This window comes from Bos javanicus, chromosome 16 (assembly GCF_032452875.1).
Source record: "Bos javanicus breed banteng chromosome 16, ARS-OSU_banteng_1.0, whole genome shotgun sequence".
Lineage (NCBI taxonomy): Eukaryota > Metazoa > Chordata > Mammalia > Artiodactyla > Bovidae > Bos > Bos javanicus.
In genome coordinates this window covers 31,130,240-31,143,790 of record NC_083883.1, presented here as the reverse complement: position 1 = coordinate 31,143,790, position 13,551 = coordinate 31,130,240, and the positions used below count along the sequence as shown (strand labels likewise).

Genomic DNA, 13,551 nt, shown 5'->3' with positions numbered 1-13,551 from the left:
AAATTAATTTAAGTGACTTAATTCTTAAATCAATTAATTATTCCTTCACTGATGTACTAAAGCTTAAGACAAAACCTCAAAGTGAGGAAATCTAACACAAAAACCTAAGTTGACCACAATTCAGGTATTTAGAATTTAAAGTAGAACAGGTTTGGGAAGAGAACGTATTGGGAACACCAAAGAAAGCACTAAACATCAATGAAAAATAAGAGAAAATCAATACTTACACTGTTCCAGCACTGGAAATGAATGAGCTTAACCAGTTGGAAATTAAACTGAAAGGAAAGATTTCTCAAAAGCTACACTGAGATAAAATTAAAGCTTATGAAAGAGAAGGGAAAATTAACCAAATTAACCTTAGGAATATACTGCAAAAGGCAAGTACAAGAGAAGAACTCGAGAACAAAGTAGGGATACATAAAAATGAGAGGCATATACAATCAAGAGAAGAAAGGAATGAGATTATAAAAGAGGAAAAATGTTCTTATGAGAGAACACAGAAGGCCATAAAAATTGTCTGAGGAATAAGAAGTTGCGTACTAATGTGTTATCAGCTTACTCTCTGAAATATATATTATATCCAAACAAGTCAAGCAAGCACAATTTCTTCTTACTTATATCTCAGACTTACTCAAACATATAGGAACAATTATTTACCTTTTAAAGTCATTTCAATGGCCACTTACTAATTCACTGAATTATGTGGCTCTCATTAAAAAGAGGCAATATAGCACAAAGCTTTGCAAAAGAAATTAACTGCCATGCCATTCTTGACAAATACTATTAAAAACCAGATATATCACATTTACCTATCTTGTGTAGACTGAACAGCCCAGAGGTAACAGCAATTACGAGGATCATTTTCAGGTTCTTGAAAAGTGACAGCATACACAGGAACTCTTCCACCTTCCAACTGTGTGTAGTATCTATAACAAGCACAAAAACCAGTACACTTCATACTTCTAAGTTACAATTTCATGAAAAAAGAAGAAGATGCCTCATGTAAGAATTTGGGTTACTGCTCTTACAATCATCTTATCTTCAAAAACACACAGGGCACAAGACATCAAGAAAATGAGCATGGCACCCCATTTCCCAGGTAGAACTGGGAAGGGTTAGAATCACTAAAGCACGAACTATTCCTTCCAGTCATATAAATGTATGCCACTACGTACTGTTCCCCAGTAACAGGTACTCTAGAAAGAGATGAAATACCGTCACAACACTTCACTTCAGTTGCTGCAGCTGGGTCAGTTTCCCATTACTGCAACAGAATGAGTTAGAATCTGAAGACGCCTCACAAAGCCCTTGAAAAAGAGCTATTAGTGACGAGAACACAGTGTTCAAGAAAATCCTCTAGAAGCTAGGTTCTCCAGGCATTCCTTTGTGAGCAATTCAAAGACAAGAGCTGATAGAAGGGTATAAACAAAGACAGTGGAGACGGAATTCCCATAGGGAGCCACTAGGCAACAGCACTGCCACTGCATCACTGGCACTGTGCAGAAAAACTGAGTGTGAGGACGTGCAAGGACAGTCGATGTTTACTTTAGGGGCTACTGACACCTCAGTATCATCAAAGAACCAACGGTTAAAAAAAAAAAACAGGTCTGGCATATATACATTGTTATTTTCCATCTCTCTCTTTCCCCCTCACTTCAAACTTGGCAAACATTTATAATCAACCAAACACTGCCAAGTAGGTACCAATCTGTTGGTGAGACAAACTGAGCAGAAAGTTTGGAAAGGTGACTATTTTGTTGACTCATCTGAAAGACAAGTTACTCAAGAAAATATTCTAATATTACTTGGAAGAAAAAGGAAGAAATATTAAATTGACAACTTAAAGGACAAATAGGTATCTATTTAACTCAATAGAGATATGACTTAAAACCTATAGTGCCTTACCTCCCTCAATAAAGGGAGGTAATTCAATAATTCAATAAATAAAGGTAAATTAATAAAATGGATTCCTCAATAATTTTAATAAAGATTTAATTAAAAAGTATCAATACAATTATATTTGGGGGAAGTTTTTGACAGCATATAAATTTTAAACACAGTATTTTGTAATTTTCTTAAAAGTCTTTATTTTTTCCTGTCAACTGAGAACTACTAAACTACCTTACACATATGGTTATGCAGAAAAGTACTTCAGAAAGAATTCATACCAGATATCTTAGTAGAGTCAAAGTTTACTAACAAACTGAATTCCACAATGACTAAAATGCCAGGTTTGGTTTTGTTTTTTTTTTTTTGCTGTGCTATGCAGCTTACAGGATCTTGGTTCCCTGATCAGGGATTGAATCTGTGCTACAGCAGTTAAAGTGTAGAATCCAAACCACTGGACTAGCAGGAAATTCAGCAAAATTCCTTTTAAATACATTGACTCAACTTAAATTGATGTGCAAGAAGGAAATGGCAACCCACTCCAGTATTCTTGCCTGGAGAATCCCATGGACAGAGGAACCTTGCGGGCTGCAGTCCATGGGGTCACAAGAGTCGGACACGACTGAGTGACTTTGACTAAGTCACTCCTTTTTATACTAAGTCATGATTTCATGTAATGGAAACTTATGCATTCAATCCTTAGTCTACCCTATTTTTTCCTGTTTATGCTAATCTTTAAATATTAGTAAATGAGTATATTCAGAAAGAAATTACTAATAAATAATTAAAAAGTTGTCCTTACTCTTTTTTCATGCTTTTCATGTTCCAAAGTGCTAGATAGCCATCAGAAAAACCGACAGCAAGCTGATTTGTCCGGTTTATGTAACTAAGGGTTGAAACGGCTGTTCCTGATGGGCTGACTAACTGAAAACACAGATGGCGTCCTTCTCGCATCACATTTTCTCTGATGCGCGGTACTTCAGCTGGGATGCCAGTTATAACTTCAAGGTCTAAAAAATAAATAGGACAAGTAAGATTAACAAACTCTAAATGGCATAAAACCAAGTATGTCACCCATTATTCAATCAGCAACTGAAAACTACTGGGGTCAATTAAAATAAGATTAGTGATAACAAAGCATACTGACTATATGAACTAGCCACCGTTATTTTAAATGTTATAATTTTCAAAACACATTTAATTGTGTAATATCTTTAAAATCTCACAGTACATATCAAATGTTACCCGTTTTAACAGAATTAATTTTCTTGCGGTTTCCCGGGTGGCTCAGTGGTAAAGAATCCGTCTGTCAGTGCAGGAGAGAGAAACGGGTTCAATCCCTGATCTGGGAAGATTCCCTCATGCTGTGGGGTAACTGTGCGCCACAACTACTGAGCCTGTGCTCTAGAGCCTGGGTACCACAGTTACTGAAGCCTGAGAGCCCGAGAGTCCATGCTCAGCAACAAGAGAAGCCACTGCAGTGAGAAGCCAGGGCATCGCAACTAGAGAAAGCCTGCGCCCAGCAACAAAGACCCAGCACAGCCAAAAACAAATAAGTAAGTAAGAATTAATTTCCATAACAATCATAAATAAGGCTGATGGTTTCTTTATTCAAATTTAGGAGTAACAACCTAAATATTCCCCTCGGAGAATGGCTGGTTCTCCAATGAGCCTGGTATATCCTGTGCCAGAAATCTAGGAAGCTATCAAAATCTAAGGTGATGTGTCAGATTCCATGAAGGTGCCTTCGTTAGCAAAAACAGGACACTTTTGAGAACAACAACAACAAATAATGAAAATAAACAAATAAAGCATATTAAGTATTATGTAAAACCCCATGAGTTTCTACCTTCTTTACTTATAAGAGACCTTACTGAACCACTGAAAGTAGCTGAGTACCAGCTTCTTACTTGGAAAATCAGTACTTAAAGAAACAGTAACATATGCATTTATTCTGCCTTTTCTATACAAATTGTATTTCAAGATAAACACATACACCTAATTAATAAAAAAATTCTTTTCAGATTAACAGAACTTTAAAAGCATTTTTGCAGCCCTATTGAAATAAGAGATCTAGGCAACAATGTCAATGGAGAAACAACTAATTTCAAGTATGATTTTTTAACCTTGGCCCTATTAACATTTTGTGTCAGATAATTCTCTGTTGTGGGGGCTGTCTTGCGCTTTATAGGATGTCAACAGCATCTTTGGCCTCTATCTACTAGATGCCACTAGCACCTTCTCCCTCCAGTATTAACAGCCAAAATTATCTCTAAACATGACCAAAAATCTAGAGAGCAAAAAAATCACCCCCAGTTGAGAACCACTGGTACTAAGGTTGATGGATCATGCTGTCATCACCTAAACCCACTCACTGATCACTAAATATAAAACAAGACACCATGTGCCTCCTGCTGTGAACCATTATGAAATACCCAGCACTTCTGAAAGATACCTGTCAAATGTTAAATCTGAATCTAATCTGAGCTAACTTACATTTACAGAAAATATAAAGTGTAAATGACACCACGTGAAGATACATAGATCATTCCAAAATAATATCTTCAGCAAGACAGTGGAACTAAAAATAAATAAATGAATAAGGAGAGGATAGAGGAAAGACTGCTCTACATTTAAATAGACATGAGATGCAAACTGTCAAATGTAATGTGTTTGGATACTGGTTCAAACAATTCAAATGCAAAAAGATACTTTAGAGAAAATCATAGCAATTTCATTATGGACTAGTAATTAACGCTATACCAATTAATCATTAATACTTTTAACAGTGGTAAATTGCATCATGATTAGTAGTAAATAATCATTATTTGCTTTAAATTAATAGACTCAAAGAGAGAAGGGAGGAAAGGGAAATAGAACAGATGCACATATGGTAAATTTTGAAAACTAAGTTGAACTTAGGTAACAGGTTTGTGGGAATTCTTTTATTATTCTGCTTGAGAATGTCCCAAATGTTTACATAAAAAAAATTCAGGCTCGTTTATTGCTATAACTGTTGTGCAAGAGTAGATTCCCTCAATGCTGTTAATGAAGAGGCAAAAAATCCTATCACATTATACTTGTTTGAGTACCCCCCTAATCAATCCTGCTTCTGATTTTCTTCTCCTCAGAAAATAGCAAATGATAAAACTTTGCCAAAATAACTAATCCATTCAATGGAATACTGCAAAGTTATTCAAGAGAATAAAGCAGAACTCTTTATGTAAGTGATATGTGTAAAGATGTATAAGAAACACTGTTAAGTTTGGAAAAGTTAAAAACAGTACTTACAGTATGATAAATCTTAGGAACTTCATTTCCTATGTTATGTGTGTTTCAGTGAAGTCTAAATAATTGTAATCATAAATTATTTATGTAAACAAAAATATACATTTTGCTTAAACTCCAAAACTCAAACTTTTTGTATGCTATAAAATTCACCAGCTTCCTAATTCTAATTGAGAAAAAATTCACTATAAAATTAAAATTATAAAATTTCACTATAAAATTACTCTTGTGTGGAAAGGAACTACTGACTACTGAAATAAAACATGTTTTCAACTCTACTATTTTGATCTGATGAGTTTTAACTATGAATACAGGTATTTTAATTAGCCTTATAACTATAATGATATCATGCACAAAACACACTCTGGAGCAAAACTCCATTAAGCTTATTTAATTCTTTCATCAATTTTCTACAAAGAGTAGCTAAATCATTTCTAATAGTCCACAAATTCATTTTTAGTTACTGCCATTCTTACTAATCAATTCTTTTTCATTTACCCAAGATTTTATTAAGATCAATCAGACCTCAATACATATCAAATTTCAAGGTGTAGTTTCCATCACTATGAGAACTTTTTTCCCTTAAGTGCATGTGGGGCCATTATATCTACCAAATCAAACTCTTCCACATAATATTTTGCAGATCTAAATTTTGATCAGATAATCTGGTTCTTCAATTTCTTGTCAAATATAATTTTTACCAAAATATTGTAGTTTTGATCAGTTTTAAGTTGGGGAAGACTCTTGAGAGTCCCTTGGACTGCAAGGAGATCCAACCAGTCCATTCTAAAGGAGATCAGTCCTGGATGTTCATTGGAAGGAATGATGCTAAAGCTGAAACTCCAGTACTTTGGCCACCTCATGCGAAGAGATGACTCATTGGAAAAGACTCTGATGCTGGGAGGGACTGGGGGCAGGAGGAGAAGGGGACGACAGAGGATGAGATGGCTGGATGGCATCACTGACTCGATGGACGTGAGTTTGAGTGAACTCCGGGAGTTGGTGATGGACAGGGAGGCCTTGTGTACTGTGATTCATGGGGTCGCAAAGAGTCGGACACAACTGATCGACTGAACTAAACTGACTGAATCAGTTTTATTACATACCAACAGTTCTTAATTATTATATTATTATATATTGGGACAAAATATTGATTATTTGCATCTTTTTCTTAGCTAATACAAAAATTAAAAGATCTGAACTAATATTACAGGACTATTTTAAAAATCAAGAAGGTCCTCAAGGTTAAATAGTCCTTTCCTAAAACTTTATAGATAATACACACATTTTTTTAAAGTTTTTAGGTTAGCTTTTCTTCCTACATAAACCAATCAATAGTAACATAAATCACAAAAGCAAACTACTACTGAAGAGAAGACTTATATACATAATACTGAAAAAAAAGGGCTTCCCTCTAGCTCAATGAGTTATGAGCCTGCCTGCAATGCAGAAGATGCGGGTTTGATTCCTGGGTTGCAAAGATCCCCTGGAGTAGGAAATGGCAACCCACTCCAGTCTTCTTGCCTGGAGAATTCCAACGACAGAAGAGCCTGGCAGGCTACAGTCCAGGGGGTTCCAAGAGTCAGACATGACTGAGCGACTAAGCACAATAGTACTAAAAGGGGAAACTGTCTCTCTACATTTTATAAAAAATTTTTATTTATCCAGTTTTGGCTGTGCTACATCTTCGCTGCTGGGCAGGCTTTTGTCTAGCAGTGAGCACCAGCCACTCTGGTTGGATGTGGTGGCTTCTCAATGTGGGTAGCTTCTCTTGTTGCAGAGCACAGGTTCTAGGCCCAGAAGGCTTCGGTAGCTGCGGCACGTGGGATCAGCAGTGGCGGCTCCCAGGCTCTCGACACAGGCTCAGCAGCTGCGGCACGTGAGCTTAGTTGCTCTGTAGCATGTGGGATCTTGCTGGAAGACAGAGATGGAAGCCCTGTCTCCAGCACCGGCAGGCGGATTCTCTACCACTGAGTCACCACCCTCTCTTTACTTACTAATTAATTAAGCTTTAGTTCTTTTTCAAGATGCTATTTTGTGAGGGAAGACTTTTAAATTACTGTTGTTTTCTATCAAATTACTTTATTTCTATCTTGGGCTTACCACAGAAACATAAACAGTATGCCAAAAACAGTGTTAGATCCTACATAGTTGGATAATTTTATATTGTCTAATAAGGATCAAGATTTTATACCTTTCAAGCCCTTCTTCTGGTATTTACTTAATAACCTGAATGATGTTATTCAGTTGCGTATCTGGGAACATGTCTCTCTTTCAAGAACTACTTTAGTCTATAAACACTTCATCAATAAAACATAGTAACTCATGCAAAAAATATCCATGGTGCACAAAATAAAACAATACAAGCAAACAATTTTTAAAAAGACATATAAACAAGTTTTTGACTCCCCCTTTTTTGATTATTAAAAAAAAAAAAATCCATATAGACATGCCTGAACAGGCTAAGTCTGCTCCTGCCCCTAAAAAGGACTCTAAAAAAGCTGTGACCAAGACCCAGAAGAAGGACGGCAAGAAGCGCAAGCGCAGCCGCAAGGAGAGCTACTCCGTGTACGTGTACAAGGTGCTGAAGCAAGTCCATCCGGACACCGGCATCTCGTCCAAGGCCATGGGCATCATGAACTCCTTCGTCAACAACATTTTTGAGCGCATCGCTGGCAAGGCATCGCGCCTGGCGCATTACAACAAGTGCTCGACTATCACATCCAGGGAGATCCAGACTGCCGTGCACTTGCTGCTACCTGGGGAGCTGGCCAAGCATGCCGTGTCCTAGGGCACTAAGGCTGTCACCAAGTATACCAGCTCCAATATAATAGGCCTAGCTGCTGTTAAAGGAGAAGGCAATGGCACCCCACTCCAGTACTCTTGCCTGGAAAATCCCATGGATGGAGGGCCTGGTGGGCTGTAGTCCATAGGGTCGCTAGGAGTCCGACACGACTGAGCGACTTCACTTTCACTTTTCACTTTCATGCATTGGAGAAGGAAATGGCAACCCACTCCAGTGTTCTTGCCTGGAGAATCCCAGGGATGGGGGAGCCTGGCGGGCTGCCGTCTATGGGGTCGCACAGAGTCAGACATGACTGAAGCGACTTAGCAGCAGCAATGCATCAGAATATTCAGGTGCTCAATTTTGGGTTTTAAGCCAAGAATGACTAATTAATTACCTGATGCTTCTACTTCATTCTGACTGCATGACAAGTCATCCAAACATAGATCAATAAGAAGGATCTGTCCAACATCAGTTACCACAGCTGCCACACCAAAAAGCCATCGCAGACTTGGGTGTAAATGCTGAGTGCTTGCGCTGGCTCCTCCATGATTAATTATAGGTTCAATAGCTGTTACCTAGAAAGTAGAATGTATCATTTGTTTTCCTCAAAGTGAGAAAACACAATTAAATACATAAGCAACAAATTCTGAAGTTAAAGCAGGTTACTAGTTATACAGATATTAACATTTCTAATACAGAAGCACAAATCTGCATTTGATACTTGTGAATCTGAGTAACATTATGAAATCTTCAGATGTAAGAATTACAACATGCAGTTGGAACAACAATTGATGTTTACCTAGAATTTACCATATTCCAGACATTATGCTAATCAATGCACGATAACCCTTTGATATGGGACTATATATAGTTACACCCACTTAAAGATGAAACACTCTGAGGCTTAGAAAGTTTAGCTGAGTTATTCAAGTAACACAGTCATTAAGCCATTAAAATTCAAACCTAGATCCTTCTCACTTTAAAACTCTAAACCAGCTACTGTAAAAGTATATATAGCCTCTTCTCCGAAGAAGACGAAAAATGAGTCATTCCAGAAAAATTTACTGTTTGCGGGGTTTTTTTTTTTTTAAGTCCTTTTTATGCCGTAAACCCTGAAGAGGTCTAACCTTTAAAAGGACTACATTATAATGGACTTCACACCAAGCTTTCACACTAATTGGATTACTGAATTTAACAAGGACTGAAATTACTTAAAGAAAATCATACTGTAGTTGCACTATGGAGTTCTATTTTCCCTTTTCACTTCATGAGTCAAATTTTCAATGTCTATACCTAATAGTCTGGTTTTAGTTTACACTTAACTTTCCTTCTGTTTCCTATTGATTCACAGAAATTAATTTGGTACGATACTTGATAAATAAGTATTTGGTGATTTCTACTATAATACTGATGAACATCCTAGAAAGAAAAGAGAAAATTTGCTATCAGTGGTTTACGTGTTAATGTAAGGTTAAAGTCTGTTTCAGGCTATAATCTATTATTACAGACAAAACACTGGCTTTCTCAGTATTTCATTAGTACACAAAACATTCTTTCTAATTCTGAAAGCTGTAATTTCATGGATTATCTTCCTTTTCTAAATTATGGTAATAATGTCTATAAAACTGAAGTATGTTTTCTGTAATTCCTTCAGTGAAGGATAAGTAATCTGCCTTCTTCATATAAATACTACATATGAAGCTATTGATAATGCTACCTTAAGTAATTTTAAACGCAGTTAAAAGCAAATTTAAGAGGGGATACTGTGCCTTTGTTTAAAAAAAAAAAGTCAGTTGACTGAACTCCTTTTGAAGATGTCTATCATTCCTCTCCCAGTCTTTGCCTTCCCTATACTTCATCTGGTATCAACCACTCATCCAATTAAAAGTCAACAAGTTCTGTCCATGTCACCTCTGGAACATACTTCTGCAATCTGTTCCATAGTCTTCACTTCTTATGTCATTTCCTCAGTTCAGTTCATCATCCTTATTTACCTAAACTACCCAACCAAAGGGCTTTTTACACTACAATGCTGCTTTCAATTAAAAATTTCACCTATGGACTTTAGAAGGAGGCCTCTAACTGCACAACAGGCCATTCACAATCTCAATCTTCACCATCTCTGGCTCCCACTTCCTCCTCCTACTCTTCCCTGCCATTCCAAATAAGTCTAGTTTCCCAAACGTTCCATATACTGTGACTTTTTACATGGTGGGTCTCTTAGCCTGAAATGTCCAATCTTTTTGAGTAGAAGTCATCCAGGTGTTCTTCATGTTCCGAGTGCTAAAATGTATCAAAATACTTATTTATACTATAATCCTATAATCTGTCTTCTCCTACTAGACTACAAGCCTTTTTGGACAGCACGGACTAGGTTCAATTTATCTACTTATTTGTAAAACCTAGCATCTACTTATTTGTAAAATCTAGCACATAGCTTGATTTACAATAAGCACTCAATAAACTGCCAAATAATTTGGTCTTTAAAATCATTATCACTGGCAAGTACATATAAGGTATCCGGCTATAAATTATTTTAGACTTTACATTAGCCCACTGGGTCTGTTTCTTCACTATAAAAACATTATCTTTTGTCATTAAGCTCCCTTTTAAGTTTAAAAATTCTGTTCTATGACTATATACATAACATATATATATGCATACAAGCCTACATATACTTTTGTGTGCATCTAAGTTGCATACTTCTTTCACACAGGCATCTACTCCTCCATGATTTTTGACTGTGTGTATTTGTGAGTGCATACATTTTCTCACCATGGAAAAAGAGGAGTAATAAATTTGAAGAAACAACTCGATTACTATAATTACTACCAGATAAGATATCTGGCATATAGAAGGCATATGTATGTTAGAATTAACAAATGTGAATATAAAGAAACCCACTATTTAAATGTATTAGTCAAATCATAAATGATAATAAAGACATACTTCCCATATTACTCCAAGGCTCAAATTAAAAGAGAAAAAATAAAAAAGGCAAGGAAAAAATGTCATAGTAATGAACACAGTATTTTTATAAATTTTCAGTGTCTTCGTAAAACAAAACTGGAAGTAAGAATAAGACTTAGATGATACTTGTCATATGAAAGATTAAAACACAACATGTCATTATTTTTACTTTGTAATTTTCTAACCAAAAATAAGTTATAATTTAAATTTTACTTAAGTATGGTTGATTTACAGTGGTGTGTCAGTTTCTTCTGTACAGCAAAGTGACTCAGTTATACATATATATATTCCTTCTATATATTCTTTTCTATTACAGTTTGTCACAGAATATTGAATACAGTTTCCTCTGCTACACAGCAGTACCTCGTTGTTTATCCATCCTATGAATAGTTTGCCTACGGTAATCCCGAGCTCCCAATCTTTCCCTCTTCTATTCTCCCCTCAGCCCCTCTGGCAACCACAAATCTATTCTCTGTATCTGTGAGTCTGCTTTTGTTTCATAGATATGTTGATCCGTATATTTTAGATTTCACATACAGTATTTTTCTCTCTGACAATCTGCTTAGTATTAAAATCTCCAGGTCCACCCATGTTGCTGCAAATGGCATTATTTCATTCCTTTTGATGACCGAGAAATATTCCACTATGTATGTATATATACATATATCTTCTTTAGCCAAGGAAAGTTTTAATGTTATGTTGTTTTGATAATATTTTTAACCTCTTTAAACTTTTTAATGAAAAACAACAAATTTCCAAAAAGTAATCTAAAAATAAATGTATACAGCTCAATGAATTTCCACAAAGTGAACATACCCATGTAACCAGCAGGGGTTTAGTTTTGAAAACAAAATACCATATATCTTAAGCAGTACCTACCCGTCCAGGAAGAACAACTGCTTTAACCACTCTTGATAAACCAAGGTCATAAAGACAGAGAACACTCCCTTCTACTTCTTCCAATCCAATTAACAATCCAGTTCTCTTCTGCCAAGAGAATTCTTTCACAGCGAGGACTATAGGAGGCTGTTCATTTACTCCACTGAATCTATATGCAGACAACCGCTCTCCTGTTAGAGAATTCACTACCTCAAGTTGTGGACCACAGGCCAAGCAAGCAAGTCCATTTTTCCCTAAAAGGAAAAAGAAATTAAAAATTTTGCTTATTTTAATATTGTATACAACAAAACTAAACAGCAGTAAGCTCTGTTACATATATAATCTATAACTCATTATCTTCAAATTGAAATCTAAGCATTTATAGAACAGCTACTGCTGCTGCTAAGTCACCTCAGTCATGTCCAACTCTGTGTGACCCCATAGACGGCAGCCCACCAGACTCCCCCGTCCCTGGGATTCTCCAGGCAAGAACACTGGAGTGGGTTGCCATTTCCTTCTCCAATGCATGAAAGTGAAAAGTGAAAGTGAAGTCGCTCAGTCGTGTCCGACTCCTAGCGACCCCATGGACTGCAGCCCACCAGGCCCCTCCGTCCACGGGATTTTCCAGGCAAGAGTACGAACAGAGTGGTCCTCAAAACAGTAAAATAAATTGAACTACTACTGCAATAAGAATAAAATAACCATTCAGTAAAGGTACCATGCTATATGCTTAAATATGCTTATATATATGCTTAAATTATCTCATTACTCCTTGTTACACTTTAATACAGAAATAAGGCAACTAAACTTTCATACAACTGTATGAATGAATAACTTGCCCAAAACCCATGGAGCTATGAATACCAGAGCCAAAAGTGGATACCAAGTCTCCTTAACTCCCAAACTCATATGTTAACTACATTATACATTAAGAGTTAAACTACATGTTACAGGAGTTAAAAAATATAACACATATTCTGTCACTTTAAAGTTCAAAATCTAGGAGACAAGACGTAACTAGTATAATAATAAGAAATACCAGAAGCCCTTTATGGCCCCTGGCTAGTCTAGTCTGGATTTTATTCCGCATGCAATGTAAAGTAACTGGATTTTAAGCAGGGCAGTGACAATCTGATTTATGTTTTTAAATGTCAGTCTAGCTGCTAAACAGCAAATGGATAAAAAGCTGGGGCCAAAGCAGAAGTAGGGAGATGACAACCTATGTGTGGTTGGTGGCCATGCAAAAAAGAAAGTGAACTGACTAGAGATTCATCTCAGAGGCAAAACTAAAAGGATCTGCTTGCTGACGAGTAATATACAGGAAGTGAAGAATCAAGAACTAGACCCTGGGATTTCTCCTTCAACAGTCAGATGAACAATGTAACTTTTACTACTAAACTGAGGCCTGGGTGCTGAAGTCCATGGGGTCACAAAGAGTTGGGACACGACAGTGACTGAACTGAACCACGCATCTAAATAGGTAGCTCTATATACTAGACTACAGCTGATAGTTTTAAAATTTAGCATGGCACAGTGGGGTCCAGAAAACATGGGTTCAAAGCTCATTTTTACAACTTGCTTTCTGTGTACTGGGACCAAATTACTTAACCTATTTGATTTTCAGTTACAAAGACAAGTGCCTAATTAGAAAAACCTAGTACTCCCTCAATGAAAAGTTGTTATGGTGCCTAGTATATAACAGAAGTAGTGTTATTACCTTTAATAGTCAAGAGAACAGC

General features: G+C 36.5%; 1 protein-coding gene across 6 annotated transcripts in view; it reads right to left on the bottom strand.

Moving 5' to 3' along the window:
- AHCTF1 (AT-hook containing transcription factor 1) overlaps nt 1–13,551 on the bottom strand; it is a 95,366-nt gene that overhangs the window by 59,788 nt on the left and 22,027 nt on the right. For all 6 annotated transcript variants that reach the window (XR_009729904.1, XM_061382436.1, XM_061382432.1 and 3 more), the window contains exons 3-6: nt 11,813–12,066; nt 8,358–8,538; nt 2,690–2,897; nt 810–926 (exon numbers count right to left, since the gene is read on the bottom strand). Coding sequence is in view for 5 of the 6 variants with exons in the window: in XM_061382436.1 (XP_061238420.1) it covers nt 810–926; nt 2,690–2,897; nt 8,358–8,538; nt 11,813–12,066 (760 nt within the window). In the remaining variant the exon portion in view is untranslated. The remainder of the gene's footprint in view (nt 1–809; nt 927–2,689; nt 2,898–8,357; nt 8,539–11,812; nt 12,067–13,551) is intronic.